The sequence below is a fragment of the Oryctolagus cuniculus genome, chromosome 8 (assembly GCF_051225735.1).
Source record: "Oryctolagus cuniculus isolate XC-2025 breed Fujian yellow rabbit chromosome 8, ASM5122573v1, whole genome shotgun sequence".
Lineage (NCBI taxonomy): Eukaryota > Metazoa > Chordata > Mammalia > Lagomorpha > Leporidae > Oryctolagus > Oryctolagus cuniculus.
The window spans coordinates 91,965,619-91,983,412 of NC_142874.1; the positions used below are offsets into that span (position 1 = coordinate 91,965,619).

Sequence of the window (17,794 nt, forward strand, 5' to 3'; positions counted from 1 at the left end):
TTCAAATATTAGAACCTTGGCACACCTTCATTATTCAGATTAGTTAATTGCCAATTTTATATTTTCTTGATCTTTGGTATTTTTCTGTTTTGTGCCAATTCATGCAAGAAAATCTGATTTACTAGAAAGTTTTTGAGAATTCAACATAATATTCATTACAAAGGAACTATAGGGCTGGCATTGTGGCACAGATAGTAAAGCAGCTGCCTGTGATGCCAGCATCCCATATAGGTGCCAGTTTGAGTCCTGGCTGCTCCACTTCCAATCCAGTTCCCTGTTAGTGTGCCTGGGAAAGGCAGCAGAAGATAGCCCAGGCTCTTGGTACCCTGCCACCCATGGCAGGTGACCTTGAACAATCTAGTGGCCCCTAGCTTCGACCTGGACCAACCCGGGCCATTGTGGCCATCTATAACTCTTTCAGATAAATAATATTTTTTAAAAAAAAGGAATTGTTTTCAGCCCATCATCTATTCAAACTTTTTGTTGTTGTTGTTTAAAAAAAAAAAAAAAAAGCTTTATTTCTTAGAAAGGCATTGTGAGGGAAAGAGAGATCTCTTCCATCTACTGATTCACTCTCCAAATGGCCATAAAAGCTGGAACTTCTCAGGTCAAAGGCAGGAGCAAGAAATTCCATTCAGGTCTCTCACATGGGTGGCAGAGACCTAAGTACTTGTACCATCTTCAGCTGCTTTCTCAGGTGTCTCAGCAGAGAGCTGAATCAGAAGCAGAGCACTCCCCCTCAGATAAGATGCTGGTGGCAGCTTAACCCACAGTGCCACAATACCAGCCCCTCTTTTCAACAATTATGTACTTTTATTAACTTCTCAATAGGAATGTATCTTTCAGTATTTAAAACCAGACTTCTAAAAACTCCACCCAGACTAAGATATAAAAAACAATCATTTTCCTTTCTGTATTCAGATGCAGACATTTCTACCATTGTAATCCAAATAGGTTAAAAGAATGAAAATGTTTCAGCTTTATTTGCAACTGCAAAGCGGGCTCTCCATAACACTAGATTTGTGAATAGTGAAAAATTTGAGCTAATCCTAGCCAGCTTTATCCTAAGGCATCAAAATGCTTCTAGGCCACATTTCTTTAAACCAAATTTAAGTATAAATATAAGTCCACTAAATGCAAATACAAGCAAGCAAACAGAAAGCCTAGTAACAACCTATAAATAAATAAGCCTAAAAACAACCAATAAATTCTCTTCAAAGCCATCCAAAAGGAATTCAGGAATTCGGGATTACAAAATGGCATTACCAAACATAAACATGGATAATCCATACATTATGACTCATTTATTAGTCATTTTCTATATATAATCTTTTTTTTTTTTTTTTGACAGGCAGAGTGGACAGTGAGAGAGAGAGACAGAGAGAAAGATCTTCCTTTGCCGTTGGTTCACCCTCCAATGGCCGCCGCGGCCAGGCCACAGCAGAGAGCTGGCCTGGAAGAGGGGCAACCGGGACAGAATCCAGCGCCCCCACCGGGACTAGAACCCGGTGTGCCGGCGCTGCAAGGCGGAGGATTAGCCTAGTGAGCCGCGGCGCCGGCCTTTTTTTTTTTTTTTTTTTTTGACAGGCAGAGTGGACAGTGAGAGAGAGAGAGCCAGTATAATCATTTTTAAAAAATGATTTATGGGGCCGGTGCTGAGGTGCAGTAGGTTAAAGCCCTGACCTGAGGCGCCAGCATCCCATATGGGTGCCAGTTCTAGTCCTGGCTGCTCTTCTTCCAAGCCAGCTCTCTGTTGTGGCCTGCAGCAGAAGATGGCCCAAGTCCTTGGACCCCTACACCCACGTGGGAGACCCGGAAGAAGCTCCTAGCAGCTCCGGCTGTTGCGGCCACCTTGGGGGTGAACCAGCAGATGGAAGACCTCTTTCTCTGTCTCTACCTCTCTGTCTTTCAAATAAATAAAATAAATCTTTTTAAAAAATGATTTATTTGAAAAGGAGAGTGACAGAGGAAGAGATCTTCTATCTGCTGGTTTACTCCCCAAATGTTGCCAACAGCCAAGGGTAAACCAGGCAGAAACAGGAACCTGGAACCCCATCCAGGTCTCCCATGTACATGGCAGGTGCCCAAGTACTGGAACATTTACCTGCTACTTCCCAGAGTGTGCATTAGCAGGAAACTGGTTTGGAAGCACAACAGCTTGGACTCAAACCAGGCACTCAGATATGGCATGAAAGTGTCCAAAGCAGCAGCACAACCTGTGCCACAACACCTGCCCCTTTATATAACCTTTTAATGGTTAATATAAAAAATATAGTGCCACTATTGTAAAACAAAAGTTTAGATTTAAGATGTGATTTAAGATTTAGGCTTGGCCGGCGCCGCGGCTCACTAGGCTAATCCTCCGCCTTGCGGTGCCAACACACCGGATTCTAGTCCCAGTCGGGGCACTGGATTCTGTCCCCGTTGCCCCTCTTCCAGGCCAGCTCTCTGCTGTGGCCCGGGACTGCAGTGGAGGATAGCCCAAGTGCTTGGGCCCTGCATCCCATGGGAGACCAGGAGAAGTACCTGGCTCCTGCCATTGGATCAGCGTGGTGCGCCGGCTGCAGCATGCTGGCCGCGGCGGCCATTGGAGGGTGAACCAACGGCAAGGGAAACGGCAAGGGAAGACCTTTCTCTTTGTCTCTCTCACTGTCCACTCTGCCTGTCCAAAAAAAAAAAAAAAAAAAAAAAAAAGATTTAGGCTTAAGATGTTTGGAGGGCAGGAGAGCCTTGGTGGACTCATGTCTTTTTTATGATTTATTTTATTTGGAAGAGTTAACGTGCGCGAGAGGGAGAAACAGAGATAGATAGAAACAGAGAGATGTCCCATCTGCTTGTACACTCCCCAAATGACCTCAACAGACAGGTTTGGGACAGGCTGAAGTCAGGAGCCAGAACTCTTTCCAGGTCTCCCACATGGGTGGCAGTGAAATCGGACAAGACCCCCTAAAATTCACACTAAAATGTGGCCCCTTAAAGTTCTCTAGAAATGCTATCCGAGGTGCCACATGCGCTACTGGAATTTGGGGTGCCTTACGATTTCACCATGGGCTTATTACTAAATCCCCGATATCAATAAGCCCGAGAGGGTTCTTGCCTAACATTTAGAGAAGAATTCTAAATACCGGCACAGATAAACGAGGCAGCATGGTATGTTTTAAGCTTTTATTTAGTAAGAAAGGTGCATAAGAGAGGGAGAGCTTTATTTAGGGGAGAGAGGTGAATAGGGGTTCATACCAAGCACCAGGAACCAGCCACGTGGATGAACATCTAGGCCAGGAAGCCTAGAGCACAAGGCCCGAAGGCCATGTGCCCTGGAGGCGCAGGGCTACAGCAAGCCCTGTCCTGGCAAGAGGCCAGGGAAGAAGAATAGGGCCAGGCACACTGTGCCCTAGGCTTTTAACCCACTCCAAAGGGGAGTGGTTAATTAACCTGATTGGCTGGTGGGCACCCCGGTGTGGCCAGGTAGGGGAATGAGGCCACACAGGGGCGTGGCAAAGGCATCAGGTAGGAGCAGAAGGTCACACAGGGGCATGGTCTTCCAGTTCACAAATCTGATCAATTTTAACCTGTATGCCTGCCTACTTCAGCAGGGGCCCAAGTTCTTTGGCTATCTTCCACTTCCTTCCCAAGCGCACCAGCAGGAAGCTGGAAGTGAAGCAGAGTAGTGGGACTCAAACCAGAATTGCAGTAAGACGTGGCTTAACCCACTGAGACACAATGTCTGGCCCTAGGATCCATATTTTAAGCAAAATTCCATTAGAACAAAAAATTCAACAAAACAAAACTATTTTTTAGTCCTAAGTGCAATAGCCCACTTAAGGGGTGATATTGGGTATATCAAGTACTACGCAAAGGAGTACTTTGGAATATATCTGTTAGTCATTGGGTAGAATTTTACTTGTAATACTAAGGAGTACATAAATATTTTGGGCTAGCAAACGTATGTATATGTGTGTATGTGTTGCATTAGTGGGAAAATTGACATCAGCTAATAGCAAATGATTAAACTAATCAGCTTCCTGGCATTTAGCCTCATAGTTGAGATTCCAGTTAAGTTTCCTATGTCCCACATTGGAGTGCCAAGATTGATTCCAGGATCAAGCTAATGATTCCAGCTTCTTGCTAATGCAGATCCTAGGAGGCAGCAATAATGACTCAAGTCCTTAGGAGTTCCTGCCATTCACTTGGGAGACATGAATTGAGTTCCAGGTGCCCAGCTTAGGCCCAGATAAGTCTTAATCATTTTCAGCATTTGGGTAATGAACCAGCTAATGGGAGTTCTCTCTGTCCTTGTCCTTCTGCCTTCAAAAAAAACATTCTTTTATGTGTGAGCTTTGTGGTCAGACTACATAGGTTTAAGAAAGTAGTGGTACATGGGTGTACTACTTATTTCTTGTCTTGAGTTTTCACCTGTACAGTGAAAGAGAATCAGATAAGAAATTAAAGGACCTAGTACATATTATACAAATAAAAATTTTTAAAAATTTAAAATATATACAATATTTAATGACTTTTGCCCTCATATGATTTTGTAATTCTCTGTCACATCTTATTTAGAAAGGCATGTAATAAAGGAATATAATAAAATTCAAGTTATCCAAAATACTTGGGAAATGAATCATTTTCCAAAGAAGCTTTACAGCCCTCCCCACAAACTTAACAAATGGGATCCAACTTTTTTTTTTTTTTTTTTTTTTTCTGGACAGGCAGAGTGGACAGTGAGAGAGACAAAGAGAAAGGTCTTCCCTTGCCGTTGGTTCACCCTCCAATGGCCGCCGCGGCCAGCGCACTGTGGCCGGTGCACCGCGCTGATCCGATGGCAGGAGCCAGGTGCTTCTCCTGGTCTCTCATACGGTGCAGGGCCCAAGCACTTGGGCCATCCTCCACGGCAGTCCCGGGCCACAGCAGAGAGCTGGCCTGGAAGAGGGGCAACTGGGACAGAATCCGGCGCCCTGACCAGGACTAGAACCTGGTGTGCTGGCGCCGCAAGGCGGAGGATTAGCCTAGTGAGCCATGGTGCCAGCCCCAATTATTTCTTAAACCTATTACATACTTCTATACCTTCTTAGAAAGTATACTGGTTGTCACTAAGCTTTTTCATGATGAATCATTATCATTATGAGCATCAATTACAGTTCTGTGTTAAAATGTCACAATCTCTTCAAGACTATCCAAGACTTGCTAACATGAAGTTTATTGATTGAGTTGGGGTATGTGAACATGTATGGGAAAAATTATGTATTTTTACTAATCTATAAAAATTAGCATTCTTCCAAATGTAAATGTACACAACATGGCAGTATTAGTTATACCTATATCTGTATTATCAATAGAAATTACACTTTTTATCACAACTGTTGCAAACTCTGGAAATATCACTTATATTCATCCTTATTCTAAAATTTTTACCTATATTAATAAGACCTAGCCACTAGATCTAACCATGTTAATAAAACACAAAGATGTCTATCACAAATTTTTCTTTAATATTTTGACAACTGTAGCTCAAATATTTTCTTTCACAATGCAGCGGATTTCATTTTTTATATATAAGACATTATTGCTGGGTGGGTGTTCGGCATAGCTGAGAAGAAACTGGTTAGAACATGAGTGTACCATTTCAGAATGCCTAGATTTGAATCCCAGCATGAGCTCCTGACTCAAGTTTCCTGCTCATGCAGACCCTAGCATCCAGAAAGTGATGGCTCTAGTAACTGGGTTCCTGTCACCCATGTGAGAGAACTGGATTGAGTTTTGTTGTTCCTGGCTTTGACCCCAGTCACTGCAGGCATTTGAGAGTAAACCAGAAGATGCAAGTTCTGTGTGTCTCTGTCCCTGCCTCTCAAATTAAAAACAAACAAAAAAACACTACATAATCCTGACAAGGATCTGTGGCTTTATCAGATTGACAAAGTGGTTTGAACAAAAAATTAAAAATTGTGACCTCAAATTTGTCATTTCTCTGCTGGGCTCTGTAAATCCACAGTTTTAACGTTCCATTATACTTTTAAACTGAAACTTTTTAGATTAGGATTATATAAATTGGCTTCTCTGAGACTTTTTTTCACTGACTTCCCTGAATTTTTTTTTTTTTTTTTGGAGTTTCCTTTGGGTAGGTGGGAATTTTTCTACCATCCTTGGTACCCTGGCTTCTGAAGGAGTAAAACAAATGAAGAAATTAAATAAAATTAGATTCAGGTGGCATTTAAAGTAGACTTACAAGATAGTGTACTTTCTTTCTAAATTAAAAGACAGTATGAAACTCCAATAAATACTCTGAACTTAACTGCATGAGTTCAAATTCCACTTCTGCCACTTAGTAGCTGTGTCATCTTTGTACAGTAACAATCTGTATCAGTTTGTTCATTTGTAAGAAAGCCAATAAGCACAGTGCCTGGCACATGATAAATTCAAAACATTACCTATATTTATCACATACACTTGTTTCACATTATGGCCAGTTAACACCTGACTGGTTACTTTAGAAACTTACATTTATACAGTAGTGTCATCTACATCTACAGTGTCCTCTGACATTATGACATTTCAAACACACAATAACCCTGTGAGAAGGGACAGCTATTATTACATCTGGTTTAGCGGTAGAGAAACAAAGTAACCAGATCAGTATCAAACAAGAAGTCCGAGGTGGTTCCTCCCTCCTCCCCCATGCCCCCTCCTGTGCTTCTACTATATTTGGTTAGCTAGAAGAGAACAATAGCCTATTCCTGAGGGAGGAAGGAAGCGGAGGTGTCCAGGAGGCCATGAGGGCTGCCCCTGAGTGCTCCGCTACTCACAGGGCGGGTCAGACCAGAAAACAAATCCCTATTACCTAGGATCTTGGAAGCCTGTCACCTCAGGCTCCTCCCCTGGCCTGCTAAATCAAGATCCACATTTTCAACAAAACTCCAGGTGATTCTCACGGTCTTTGAGGGGCACTGTTGGTAACTGCTCTGGTGCACTGTATGATCAATTGAACGCTACCTGTTATTTATCATTGACCTGTGAAGGTTTTTATTAGGTAATATTTTCTCCAACATAAAAAAGTTAAAAAAAACAAACAAACAAACAAACAAGGATTTTTCCATGTAGTCCTGTTTTTCCCTCCTCGGTAAACAGAACTCATTAAGGAAAGTTAAAAAAAAAAAAAAACCCTTAAGCATTTCACTGCTTACCCGCCTTTATATTCCTCAAAATTAAGGTCTTACTATATTTTGCCTGTAGAACACACCAGAGCGCAAAGTCGCCCTCTAAATACTTAAACCCGGCGGCACACTAAGGCAGGCCAGTTCTCCTCGCCTCAGCCCAGTAGCCCCGGGGTATCTCGGCGAGTACTGAGCTCTTCAACACCAAACTCCACGCGTTCTGGATCGGGTTACGCCACTTTCTGACTCAAAAACCGAACCGCAACTGAGCGGGGCGGAGGAGAGATACTTAACTATCAGGCGCGCTGTTCCCACGCCTAAACCTGACGGAACAGGGGCTGCGGGTTAGACAAACAGCCCGCCCCTCACTTTCTCGCCTCCAGCCACGCAACTCGCGGTCACTGAGCTCGGCTTCGAGGCCGCTCCGACGCTGGGGCTCGGCCCACGGGCCTCTTAACTTCTCAGTACCGACCGAGGGTCAGCAACGCACCAGGTTTCCGCACGTGGGAGCGCTGATCACAGTCAGCTGGGACCCACTTAAAATTACCGCTCCCTTCCCGAGGGGCGCCTTCCCCCCACCAGTTAACCGGCCCCGGAGGGCAAGTGAGTAAATATCATTCACCTGCCGCACGGGAACCCTCAAGGACCCTGCTCAACCCCGACGAAAGGTATCTAGTAATTAACCCTGGAGACCTCCCACTGCACACCCTTGATTGGACGCCTGAGCGAGGGCTGCGTCGGCTCGCGCTCACACCAGTCCGGGGAATTCCATTTCCTCTCCCTCCCACCAGCACAAGCACTCAGGGGCGGTGCTTGCTTGGGGCCCGCCCCACTTGGAGCCGGGGGCCCGCTGCATCTCGCGAGAGTTGGTAGGTTTGGGGGCGGATCCCCGTCCGGAAGAGCGCACAAAACTGCCCTTAAGTCACTGCAGAGCTCCAGCTCCTGTTAGCCGTCCACGTCGTTCTCGCGAGACCCGCCGCCTCCATACCAAGTGAGGATACCGAGGGACGCTGTGGGGAGGGGCGTGGGGCACCAGCGCGCAGCTGTCGCTTCCATTACCTTCCTCCCATGGTCTCCTTCCGGTTCTCGATGCTTCTCTGAGTCTAAGGGTTTCCGCCACTCGTCCACCCTCCCCCCTCAGCCTATGACCCGCCTCCGTCCCCCGCCCTCCCAGTCCAACCTCCGATCTGTTTAGTAAGAAGGTGCTGTTCCGAAAAGAAGGAAAAGGGGGTGGCCCAGATTCGCTCGGCTCTGGCCGAGGGCAGTAAACCGTCCCCCGCCACCCTTAGATTTGTGCCGTGCTCGCGACGGCGGCGTTGGCGGACTGATACGCGGCGGTGAAGAGGCAGGAGGAGGGGGGAGGGGCGGAGCGTGGCAGCTGGCAGTAGTTCCGTCAGAGCGGACATCTTGTGGCTGTGTCGTGCGCGTGAGCCCCGTAGGGCCGGGGAGGCACCAGCTGCCGCGCGGGGAGGAGGCCGAGGCCGCAGCTTGAGGGAGGCCCCGGCCCCTCTGTACGCGTGGGTGTGGACAGCCAGGGGCAGGGAAGGGGAGGCTGGCCAGTGCCGGCGGGGTAAGGGGGCCTCCGGGCGCCGGGCCGCCGGAGTGGCCAGCCTGTAGGCTTGGGTGGGGTGGGGTGGGGAAGCTGGAGGAGCCGGGGCCTCTCCTGCTGGGGGGTGGGTGGGAGGGGGGAATGGGCGCGTCCTCGCGCTGAAGCCTCGGGCAGCACGGGCGCGTGGTGGTAGTGGCTGGGCGGGCGGGCGCGCGCGGGAGCGCGCTGGAAGGCGGAGTGTACGGTGGCGTCAGGGGCGATACAGAATAGCTGTAGCTGCGGGGACAGCCACACATCCAACCTTTCTTTATTCCCTTCCCCTCCCCGGCCGCACCTTTGAGCAGAAAGCGAAGGAAGCCGGGCGGCAGCCCGCACTCCCCTGCTGCCCCCTCCCCCCGTGCCTTTCTTTGCCCTAGTGACGCCGGCGCAGCGCCGACTAGGCCCCGGCTCTTCCTCTGCCGGGCCCCGGACCCTGCCCCGCACCCACCCCTTTCTCCTACGCCTCTTCCTCTCCCACCCGGCTCTCTTCCTTTCGAGAGGCCGGGAAGTTAAACTTGTAGCCACCCCTTCGCTCTTCCCGTCACCCTCACCCCCGCTCCTGGCCGAAGCTCGCTATAGGGACTGTTGGTGGGTTTGCCACCCCACCCACCCCGGAGCGCGACGGTTTTAAGGGACCTGGATTCATCAGGGTCTCTCTTCGGGGCCTGTGCGAGTGCTGATCTGCTCCGTTTTTGCAAAAGGCGCCTGTGTCTGGCAGAGCCGGCGTGAGACCAAGAGACAATCCTTCCCCGCCGCCCGGATAATCAAGAGTTTTGGCCGGACCTCTGAGCATACACCGAGAGAGGGAGAGAGGAGCCAGACTAAAAGCACAGACTATGGCGCTGAAACGGATTAATAAGGTAACTTGAGGGGGCTGAAGGGAATTGGGGTTGTGGGAGGAAAGGAGAGCCGGGCCAGAACTATAGTTCCGAAGATAGTCTCTTGGGGTCACTTCTCCCATTGGGGGATAAAGAGCCCGGACGTGCTTTCTCAAGGCATGAGGCTTAAAGCTGGGGGAGGGAGAACACTTGTGGCAAATGAGGTGGTGTTCTGAGTATATTACGATGGAATCTGCAAATTATGGGTGCGGGAGAGTGATGTAAGACGCCTCGACTTTTCTGCTTCTTAAAAATTGGTCCCGTTTGGGGGTCGGAATTGCGGGGAGACACCCCAGCAGATGTCATGGCGCTCCCTGTTTTTGGTGCTTGAAAAACTGGTTTTAGTTGTAGGAGCAAGGCTTTAGGTCTTCTAGAAGAGAGATCAGAAAAATCTGGTGGGTCCCGAACTTCGCTAAGGTCGCAGTTAGGACTAAGTCTCTTGGCCTGTGCTGAAGGGTAGTGCTTGAGCCGTGGAACTTCATAGACTCGGGGCAGCTTTAGGCCCGGCTGAGTGGGCTTGGGAGGAGCCGGGGTGACACAATGTTGCCACTTCCTCTGTGCGGTAGTTGCAGATTTTCACCCGAAGCTGTTTATCGGAAGCACACTGGGAACTGATGTAAATACCTTCTGGAAGCTCCCTTTTTCTTTTGGCTGGAGTTAGGTGTCGGGGGAGATGGGGGTGAGATGGCTGGAAGGGAAGGCTGGGTGTACCTATTTTTGCCTCAGTTCGTTTAATAACACTCGCAGGGAAGATTGTTTGGCGACTTAAAATGTGGTTTCATAGTAAATTATCGATCTAAGTTGAAAGAAGCTAGGATTTTTGAAACTCAGGCGGTGAGCGGAACCTCCACCTCCGGTGGTTTAGTCTCATTTTCTTGCTCTAACTTCTGTCCCGCATTTTAAGATGGCGGCTGCTCTAACTGGTTCAGGCTCTTTCTGGTATCTCCTTTAGAAATAACGTGAAATAATATTCTGTGTTAAACGTTAACTTTTATATCAGGTTGTGCACTGCTTTAGGACCCCTTGTTCAAGACTTACCTGAATTGAAACTCTGAGACTGTATTTCCCTTTTTCGTAACTTGTGTACGTGTGGTGTATTTGATTCTTGCACAATCGAGGAGGGTGGAGTATTTACAGCTAACTTGAAAAAAAATGTCATGGAATAAATTCAGCCTTATTGGAAAATAGGAGATGGGACAGGAAGGTTGCAGGTTCGGAACTGGCGTTGATAGGTTACTTTTTAAAATTCCTTGGAAGGTATTGGAAGAACTTGGCTTCAGGAAAATAGATCTGATGCTGCTTTATTTGCATTTAATTAGTAAGTGTGACTTTGGAGTTTATTTAGCAAAACTGGTGTCTTGCAAGAGATGAAAGTTTAAATCTTAATACGCTACTGAAAAATTTTTAAGGCCTTCATCCCATTGTTTTATGCAGAATACAAACTTAAATATTCGTTTCTGAGATTATGGAAAAAGAAAGGAAGAAAAACTTTTGAGGATTTAAGAACTAAAGTATAAGGAATTATTTAATAAACCCCTTTACATGACCACTTAACATGTGGATGCATTGCTGTATTTTGTAGTGTACTTAATATGAAGAATACAATGTAAAAATCAAAACCCTCAGGAAATTATTTCAGCCCACTAAGATATGGAATGTTTCAGATCCGTAGCGTTTTTATATAAGTGGAACAGGACACTTTAAAGGAAGGTCTCATTGATTTTTTCTCTTTTACAGGTGATACCCAGCTGCTGTGACACCACTTTAATGATTTAAAAGCTCTAGAGAGGCAATATAAAATAATGGTTAAGAGTGTGAACATAGGAGCACAAATGCTCATTAAAATTCAAGCTCTGAATAAGCTTACTTACGTGCCTTTATAAGATAGATTTTTGTTACGAATGAACAATAGTTGTGTGCCTAATGATATATACTTGGCAACTGTTCGAGACACTGAGATGGCAGTAGTGGACAAAACAGATTTTCAGGTCGTAGTTTTTTTGAGGATTAATAGGTTAATATGTGGTTTTGAACAGGCCCATGTTGCATGATACTCTAAACAGTTATTACTGCTATTTTAATGACAGAACTTAAAATCCTTGTTTACTAAAGAACATTGACTTCTCATCTAGTATGCTTAGTTACTACCATCTATATCTTACTGTAAATATTTTGGTGATACAATAGATGTCACTTTTAAATTGGTAAATATGAGACGTTGTTAGGTCGCCCTATAGAAGATTTTGATGTGGTTTGTATTTAAATGTTGCTGTCAGAACCACATGAGGAAACTTCTAAAAATGATACTAAATCCAGTTGTAGTGAATGGACAGCTTTGAAGGAGCATGCTGTTTATTTTACTTCTGTTGTAGAAGTAGATACAGTAGCCATTGATATCCATACATTTCTTGTGTCATTACTTATTTTATTTTATTTTATTTTATTTTATTTTATTTTTTTTTTTTTGACAGGCAGAGTGGACAGTGAGAGAGAGAGACAGGGAGAGAAAGGTCTTCCTTTGCCGTTGGTTCACCCTCCAATGGCCGCCGCTGCAGCCGGCGCACCGCGCTGATCCTGGCAGGAGCCAGGAGCCAGGTGCTTTTCCTGGTCTCCCATGGGGTGCAGGGCCCAAGCACCTGGGCCATCCTCCACTGCACTCCCTGGCCATAGCAGAGAGCTGGCCTGGAAGAGGGGCAACCGGGACAGAATCCGGCGCCCCAACCGGGACTAGAACCCGGTGTGCCGGCGCCGCAAGGTGGAGGATTAGCCTATTGAGCCACGGCGCCGGCCTTGTCATTACTTATTTTAAATTCTTGTCTGAAGCCCCCAAATTAGAAATACTGAAATAATTTGTTCTTCACTAACTTATCGAAGTACTTATTGGAGTACTTTTAACTGTTAGTAGTTCTTTCAAACAGCCTTACTCTGTCTTTAGTTGTATCCTTTATTTGGAACAAGCAGTATGGTCTTAAATAAGGTGATAAACAAGAATAAATTGAGATGATGGTTGTTGGGTGCCATAGACAAGTTTAACATTCCCATTTGACAACATGACTGTAGTACATAGGTTTGTGGGATATTTCAGGACTTTGCATTATCTAAAGTATTACGTGAACTAGGCCTAAAAGATTAGCTCATGTATCCAGTGTTTGCTATGTGTTTGGACCGTTGGAAACACTTGTATAAGTTCAGTTCATTTTATAACAGACCTAGAAAGTAGACACAATTTTATCTCCATTTTGAAATTATAAAGGTACTTAAAAATATGAAAAATGCAGTTAAAAGATCAAGTTTTTGGCACCAAAATTAAGTGTGCATTTGAGGGATCTTCAGAATGCTGATAGAAATGTATATTATGAGAAAACTGTATGGCTGTCAATTGTATTTGCAGCAGAACACATACCAGCTCCATTTTTCCATGAACTTCTTGAGATGCCTTTATAGAAAACTAGGGCACCAAAAGGTTAGGGAAAACACACCTGGGCTTATTACATTGTGGCAGAGTTAGATTAGCACTCGGGCCATACGGCTCCAGAGTTTGTGCTCTTGAACATTTGGATTTCATCTTTGAGATTTTTGTCATTAAAAATGGTTTTCCTTTTTACGTAGTATTGCTTATAACAGCTGAGACCAGACTAATTTTTGTTACCGTGCTTTCCAAGTTGTTCGTGAGTAGCAACTTTGTGATCTTCAAGACCTGGATGTGAGATACTTCATTTTATGGATGGAGTACAGGCACAGAGGTTCATATATTTGTCTAGTAACACAATTAGTGACTGAGATTCAAATCAAGATGATCTGCCTCAAGAGGTCAAACTCAGACGGGCCATTTCAACTCCCCTGTTTATAGTGAATGTATTTTTAATTTTCACTACCTGAAATAAGCTCCTTTTCCCTTTACATTTAAATAATTGGGGTTTAGTTTTACTGTTACGTTGTAGTTGACTTGTGAATTTAGATTTTAGCTGATAACACATTTGGAAGGACTAGAAACTACCACGTGTCAAGTTCTAGGGGTCTCTTGAAGTGAATAATACTTTCTGGTTCCCAGCGAGTTTATAGAGAATAGACTAAGTCTTTGATATGTTTTTTATATCGTTCTCAAGGCTTGTTTGTAGTCAGTTTAGTATGTAGGACTATCGTGGGATTGAGGGATACTGATCATATAGACATTAATAATTTAGAAAAGGAACAACTGACACGGTGTTTTTCTTATGTTTTTCATATGTAGTTCAGTATTCTTGTTAGCACTGGAAAAACAGTAAATTCTAGAGAAATCTCTGAAGCATTTGGCTCTAATGACCCCTTTCTGTTAAAGAGGAAACTAGATTCCTGAGGTGAAAATGTTGAAGATTAAATTCTCACGTCATGGATTAGCTTTTGTATGATTTTCAAAGTTACTTTTTTTGAAAGGCAGACACAGAAAGATTTCCCATCCACTGGTTTACTGCTCTAAATGCCTGCAACAGCTGGACTGAGCCAGACCAAAACCAGGATCTGAGAACTCATCTGGGCCTCCCATGTGGGTGGCAAGGCCAGCTACTTGAGGCATCACTTGCTGCTTTCTAGGGTGCACGTTAGCAAGAGCTAGTATCCAAACTCAGGCCCTTTAGTACAGCATGTAGGCATCCCAAGCTGTGTCTGATACAGTACCAAGGCTTACCTCTACATTCTTTCAATAGCAGTTTCTTCTATCCATTTATATAAGACCTGACTGTATATAATGTATTAACTTACATATGTAGTTTTTTTTTTTTTTAATTATTTGAAAGAGTTACAGATTGAGATAGCGTGCACGAGAGTGAGCAAGCTTCCATCCACTGGTTAGTTCTCCAGATAGCTGTAACAGCTGGGGTTGGGCCAGGCTGAAGCTAGTAGAAGCTTCATTCAGGTTTCCCATGTGGGTGTCAGGGGCCCACTTGGGCCATCTTCCAGTGCTTTTCTCAGACCAATAGCAGGAAAGTGGATCACAAGTGGAGCAGCCAGGACATGTGGGATGCTGGCATTGCAGGCAGTAGCCTCATCTGCAGTGTCACAGTGCACAGCCTATGTATGTAGTTGAGACGCGAGTAAATATTTATACATCAGAAGAACATTGAGAGTTTTTAAAGAATTCAGCAATGTGGGGTCTTAGTCATTTTCTCTGGAGACAGACATTTTGAATGTTCTCTCAGTGATTGAGAAAGTGAAGCCCTTTGGTTAAGAACCACAGATATAGTTGGTAATCATTTAATCAATACTGAACTAAGGGCGTTATCTGCATTAGGCACAGTAATCTAGTCTCAGGGGATTAAAGAAAAATGAGTAAGGCTGTAATCATCAGTGAGAAGCTGCTTTAAATGGAGAAAAAGGGCAAATAAACAAGAGTGGGTGTTTGTCACTTTGTGTAACTTCAGCTTTCAAGAATAAGTTTAGTATGGCAAACTATTACTGTAAAGAGAAATATTGGTATTTACATGCCATGGTTGCCCATTAAAGACATACTAGATAATTTTCTGTATTCCATCTTGTCGTTAGTGTGGCTTATCTTTTGTAACATTAATTTCCCTTGTCAATATGAACCAGTGTTTTGGGAAATTAGGAAATTCAACTGTTTCCATTCCTTAACTGGAAAATTTTATGCTCTTGTTCTGGTATTGCTAGCACAGTGGTGATCTTACAATCTTACTTCAAAATCGAATAGTGTAATTGAGAACAGACACATTAATTATCTGATGAACCAATTTGTTTTATTATATAGGGTTTATTCTCAGATCTGCACCCATAACCTTGTTACGTGGGAAGGGGGAAAGTTCTGTATCCTTGTACTTGGTCCAGACATCTGATTCTATTTCCCAACTATGCATTCAGCATAATCTTCAACCTTCGACCATTTGTTGTATTTATCCTTTGAAGTCTATGTGGTGATTTGTTGTTTGGTTGCTTGGTTCCAGTTGGAATATTTATTAATCCTAGCCATTCTATTAAATGGCTAATACATAATGAGATGTTTTCTACTCCTGGGCTACTGTTAATTTTTATTTATGTCCGTAATATTTGCTTTCATGGATTAAAGCTCAGAAATGAAGTTTGACATGCTGTCTTTCCCATTTCATAAAATGCTTAGAAAAGAACAGCTTTGAATAATCTTAAGTGACCTTCAGTGATGATCTAAAGGAAGAAAATTGTAGTATTACTCATTAAGTTCATTTATAGTATCATGTCTAATGAAGAAGCATACTTGTCATATCTATAATTACAACTAAACAGGAAGTTAATACCTTGCTAGTGAGACATTGTACAGCACCTACCTGTTAATCCTTACAATAATAGAAACTTTCAGGATTTCTCAGAAATTAAAGTGAATTTTAAAGGAACTATTCCTTGTGACCCTGTTTGAAATTTTTCATTTTATTTAGAAAGCAGGGAGAGAGAACTTATGTCTGCTGGTTCACTCCCTAATACCCACAACAGCCATAGTGGGCCAGCTGAAACCAGGGGCTTAGAACTCAATCCAGAACTTCTGTTTGGGTGGCAGGGACCCAAGTACTTGGGCCATCACCTGGTGCCTCCCAGGATGTGCATTAGAAGGGAGCTGATCAGAAGCAGAGTAGCTAGGACTCAAAAACCGGTCACCTCCCACTGGGGATATTAGAGTCCCAGGCAGCATTTTAACCATTGTGCCAAGTACCTGTCCCCTTCTTTTGATCTCAAGCTTGGAGTTCTAAGAATTGGTTTTAGCATCTTTTTAAAAAAAGATTTTTATTTGAAAGGCAGAGTTTTAGAGAGCAGGACAGACAGATCTTCCATGTGCTAGTTCACTCCTCAAATGGCCACAATAGCTGTGGCTGAAGCCAGAGGCCAGAAATTCCATCCAGGTCTCCTTTGTGGGTGGAAGGGCCCAAATTACTTGGGCCAGCTCCTGCTGTTTTCCCAGATACATTAGCAAGGAGCTGGATGGAAAGTGGAGCAGCTGGGACTGGCGCTCATGTGGGATGCCATGCTTGCATCTTCATGTGCTATGCCATAACTGTGGTCCCCATTCATGATTTTGCCAAACTGCTTAGGAAATAATTGCTAGAAACATTTCTGAGAAGTTTATATTTGTATTTACATAAGGTATATAGGAATTCCTTTTAAACTTATTTACAGTTAGCTTGATAATTATATGAACAAATCAGTGTTGTCTGCCTAGTAGACATAATTATACTGCATTTTGACCTTTATCATTGATCTGAATTGTGTTTTGCGAGGTTCCTAGTGAGTGATTCGTAACTTCAATTTCCTTCTTTCTAACGCACCTAACTTAACCCCTGCTTCCATGTGATGCCCTCATTTCATCCAGCCCCAAAGGGAGTGTTCACTGTCATTTAGTATGGGTTTGAGGCAAGGACTGTCTTTCAGTGCCAATTCACAATCAAAATCTTATCTTTAAGGCAAGTAAATTTAGTTCTGAAAGAAATGGACTCAACACACAGCAGATTAGCTTTCTATAGTAGTGTAAGCTTTTAAGTTTCCCAAAAGCACTGTTAGGAATTGTACCTATTTGAATCTCATTCCATTCTCATTGAATCGATTGTATTAGAAACTGCAAGATGAGTGGAGATTTGGGTAACAGATTGTTGGAGTTTATAATTAGGGGTAGAATCTACGTACTTGGTCTTATCACAGTAACTGAGTTGACAAGTTTTGGGGAATAATGAAATTTGGACAATATAGAATGTGTTACTAATGGACTTGTATTCTGACAGTAAAAGCTTTGTTTCCATAAATAGTGCCTTTTCAGTTCTTCTGATATGATACACAAGTAGAGGTTGTCATTGAAAGAAAGTTAAGAATGCTTAGTTGATTTTATTAGAGGCATTAAATCTTATTAGAGGTTCATTGAGCCTGGCTACTTTATAGGTTCATTATGCATAAGCAGCTTTTGTACTTCTAATTTCTAAACTTTGAAGGCAGCAGCCATTTCCTATACTTCCCTAGCAGTGCTACATGCCTTGGTCTCCTGTTCTGAGTGTATTATTCTGCCAGCACCATGTATCTATCATTGAGTGAGGAACATGTAGAGAGCAGAAAATTTAATGCCATATTTAAACAACGACAAAGGCTGATAGACACTGACCAAATTATTTCCCAATTTTAACTGTCAGAAGTCTTTTCTTACAGAGATCAGATCTTATCACATTGTCAGCTTCATCTTA

The 17,794-nt window shown here is 43.9% G+C and overlaps 1 protein-coding gene across 18 annotated transcripts in view; it reads left to right on the forward strand.

The window, feature by feature from the left end:
- Window positions 1-7,688: 7,688 nt before the first annotated feature.
- UBE2D3 (ubiquitin conjugating enzyme E2 D3) overlaps window positions 7,689-17,794 on the forward strand; it is a 35,244-nt gene continuing 25,138 nt past the window's right edge. For 6 of the 18 annotated variants that reach the window (XM_089303012.1, XM_070047829.2, XM_008267547.5 and 3 more), the window contains exons 1-2: window positions 8,544-8,659; window positions 9,438-9,596. Coding sequence is in view for 10 of the 18 variants with exons in the window: in XM_008267547.5 (XP_008265769.1) it covers window positions 9,573-9,596 (24 nt within the window). In the remaining 8 variants the exon portion in view is untranslated. Of the gene's footprint in view, window positions 7,817-7,974; window positions 8,140-8,320; window positions 8,494-8,543; window positions 8,660-9,437; window positions 9,597-10,129; window positions 10,231-17,794 lie in introns of those variants that run through there. The other 12 variants (XM_089303013.1, XM_008267549.5, XM_070047818.2 and 9 more) reach the window with 7 other exon arrangements.